Source organism: Penaeus vannamei, chromosome 14 (genome assembly GCF_042767895.1).
Source record: "Penaeus vannamei isolate JL-2024 chromosome 14, ASM4276789v1, whole genome shotgun sequence".
NCBI lineage: Eukaryota > Metazoa > Arthropoda > Malacostraca > Decapoda > Penaeidae > Penaeus > Penaeus vannamei.
The window spans coordinates 39,958,532-39,961,031 of record NC_091562.1 but is presented as its reverse complement, the minus strand read 5'-3'; the positions used below and the strand labels follow the sequence as shown (position 1 = coordinate 39,961,031).

The following is a 2,500-nucleotide window of genomic DNA, read 5'->3' as shown; positions in this document are numbered from 1 at the left end:
ATTACACTATTGGTTAATGAAATAGCGGCACAGGCTCGGTCGTTTTAGGCGCGGTCACTCTACCAACCAAACTGCCGCCGCGGAAGCCATAAAACATAACGCAAGAGGACATAATAGGTATATCATTTCGTACCATATAATTCAGACGGTATTTGACAATAGAAAATTTCCACTACACTTTGAAGTCATGTACCGATAATTTATTGGCACCTCACACCTTTAATTTAGGCCAAATAGAGCTGTTACGACGGAGAACCTGCTAGTTAGGCCATGTATCGTTGTCGGCTCTTGTGCTATTACCGGCCACGGGTATAATGATCCCACGTTGAGCATCTTTGATAACGCTTCCAATCGTTTATAGTTGATCTGAAACCCTCCATGCGGCGTTGACTTAGGATCCAAGATTTACTCGACGTGCTTCCCCGAGGTACATAATGGAGTGTTTCGAACCTTGTGCAGCCGAGCCGTAAACGTTCAGGCAAGCGAAGAATTACGAGTCTAAATTTTTAGCAGAAACTCATTCCTCGATCATCTAAATGTTAGGCACCCCGTTATTATTATTATTATTATTTCTTTCTTCTTTTTTTTCTTTCACTGTATCCTATCTTTATCTCTCTTTCTCTTTAGCAACGCATACGAAACCTCGCACTCGACCACGGCTTCGGAACCAGATTTCCTCTTCCCCCATTTTTTCCAGAGGAGCTCGTATCCCCCGCCGCGTCCGAGAGAGAGAGAGAGACACACACACAATGTCTCGCATTACATCTAAATGTTATTACTCGGAAATCCGGCCCTAATTATCCCACCAATTAATAAGATTAGCTCCATCACATCATCAAATTCCGGACACCAGTTATTAGAGTGATAAACGCCCACACGAAGTACATTATCGAACGCGGGAAAGAGATCGGAGGAGTGAGAAATTCGCCGAGGTTTATTTTACTTCGAAATGAGGTGGGTTTTAGCGACGCCATTTCGACGCCGGATCGAAAATTGAGCTTTTGAGCGACGGCCTCGGTGGCGGAGAACGCGTCCTCTCTTGGTCTTGTTTTTGTTGTGGTTGTGGTTGTTGATGCTCTTGTTCTTGTTCGTGTTGTGGTTGATGACGCTCCTGTTCTTGTTTTTGTTGTGGTTGTGGTTGTTGATGCTCTTGTTCTTGTTCGTGTTGTGGTTGATGACGCTCTTGTTCTTGTTCGTGTTGTGGTTGATGATGATCTTGTTCTTGTTTTTTTTGTGGTTGTTGACGCTCTTGTTCTTGTTTTTGTTGTGGTTGTTGACGCTCTTGTTCTTGTTTTTGTTGTGGTTGTTGACGCTCTTGTTCTTGTTCGTGTTGTGGTTGTTGACGCTCTTGTTTTTGTTTTTGTTGTGGTTGTTGACGCTCTTGTTCTTGTTTTTGTTGTGGTTATTGATGCTTTTGTTCTTGTTTTTGTTGTGGTTGTTGATGCTCTTGTTCTTGTTCGTGTTGTGGTTGATGATGCTCTTGTTTTTGTTTTTGTTGTGGTTGTTGACGCTCTTGTTCTTGTTTTTGTTGTGGTTGATGACGCTCTTGTTCTTGTTTTTGTTGTGGTTGTTGACGCTCTTGTTCTTGTTTTTGTTGTGGTTGTTGACGCTCTTGTTCTTGTTCGTGTTGTGGTTGATGATGATCTTGTTCTTGTTTTTGTTGTGGTTGTTGTCGCTCTTGTTCTTGTTTTTGTTGTGGTTATTGTTGCTTTTGTTCTCGTTTTTGTTGTGGGTGTTGATGCTCTTGTTCTTGTTCGTGTTGTGATTGATGATGCTCTTGTTTTTGTTTTTGTTGTGGTTGATGACGCTCTTGTTCTTGTTTTTGTTGTGGTTGTGGTTGTTGATGCTCTTGTTCTTGTTCGTGTTGTGGTTGATGACGCTCTTGTTCTTGTTCGTGTTGTGGTTGATGACGCTCTTGTTCTTGTTTTTGTTGTGGTTGTGGTTGTTGATGCTCTTGTTTTTGTTTTTGTTGTGGTTGTTGACGCTCTTGTTCTTGTTTTTGTTGTGGTTGTTGATGCTCTTGGTCTTGTTTTTGTTGTGGTTGTTGATGCTCTTGTTCTTGTTCGTGTTGTGGTTGTTGACGCTCTTGTTCTTGTTTTTGTTGTGGTTGACGCTCTTGTTCTTGTTTTTGTTGTGGTTGTTGACGCTCTTGTTCTTGTTTTTGTTGTGGTTGTTGACGCTCTTGTTCTTGTTTTTGTTGTGGTTGTTGATGCTCTTGTTCTTGTTTTTGTTGTGGTTGTTGATGCTCTTGTTCTTGTTCGTGTTGTGGTTGTTGACGCTCTTGTTCTTGTTTTTGTTGTGGTTGATGACGCTCCTGTTGTTGTTTTTGTTGTGGTTGACGCTCTTGTTCTTGTTTTTGTTGTGGTTGTGGTTGTTGATGCTCTTGTTCTTGTTTTTGTTGTGGTTGTCGACGCTTTTGTTCTTGTTCGTGTTGTGGTTGATGATGATCTTGTTCTTGGTTTTGTTGTGGTTGATGATGATCTTGTTCTTGTTTTTGTTG

General features: G+C 41.5%; 1 protein-coding gene across 1 annotated transcript in view; it reads right to left on the bottom strand.

Annotated features, from left to right (window-relative positions):
- Positions 1 to 939: 939 nt before the first annotated feature.
- The window catches only part of LOC138863989 (GATA zinc finger domain-containing protein 14-like), a 33,872-nt gene continuing 32,311 nt past the window's right edge, over positions 940 to 2,500 (bottom strand). The window contains exons 5-7 of the mRNA XM_070129519.1: positions 2,413 to 2,500; positions 1,576 to 1,953; positions 940 to 1,281 (exon numbers count right to left, since the gene is read on the bottom strand). The exon at positions 2,413 to 2,500 is cut by the window's right edge and continues 180 nt beyond it. Of these exons, the coding sequence (XP_069985620.1) occupies positions 940 to 1,281; positions 1,576 to 1,953; positions 2,413 to 2,500 (808 nt within the window). The remainder of the gene's footprint in view (positions 1,282 to 1,575; positions 1,954 to 2,412) is intronic.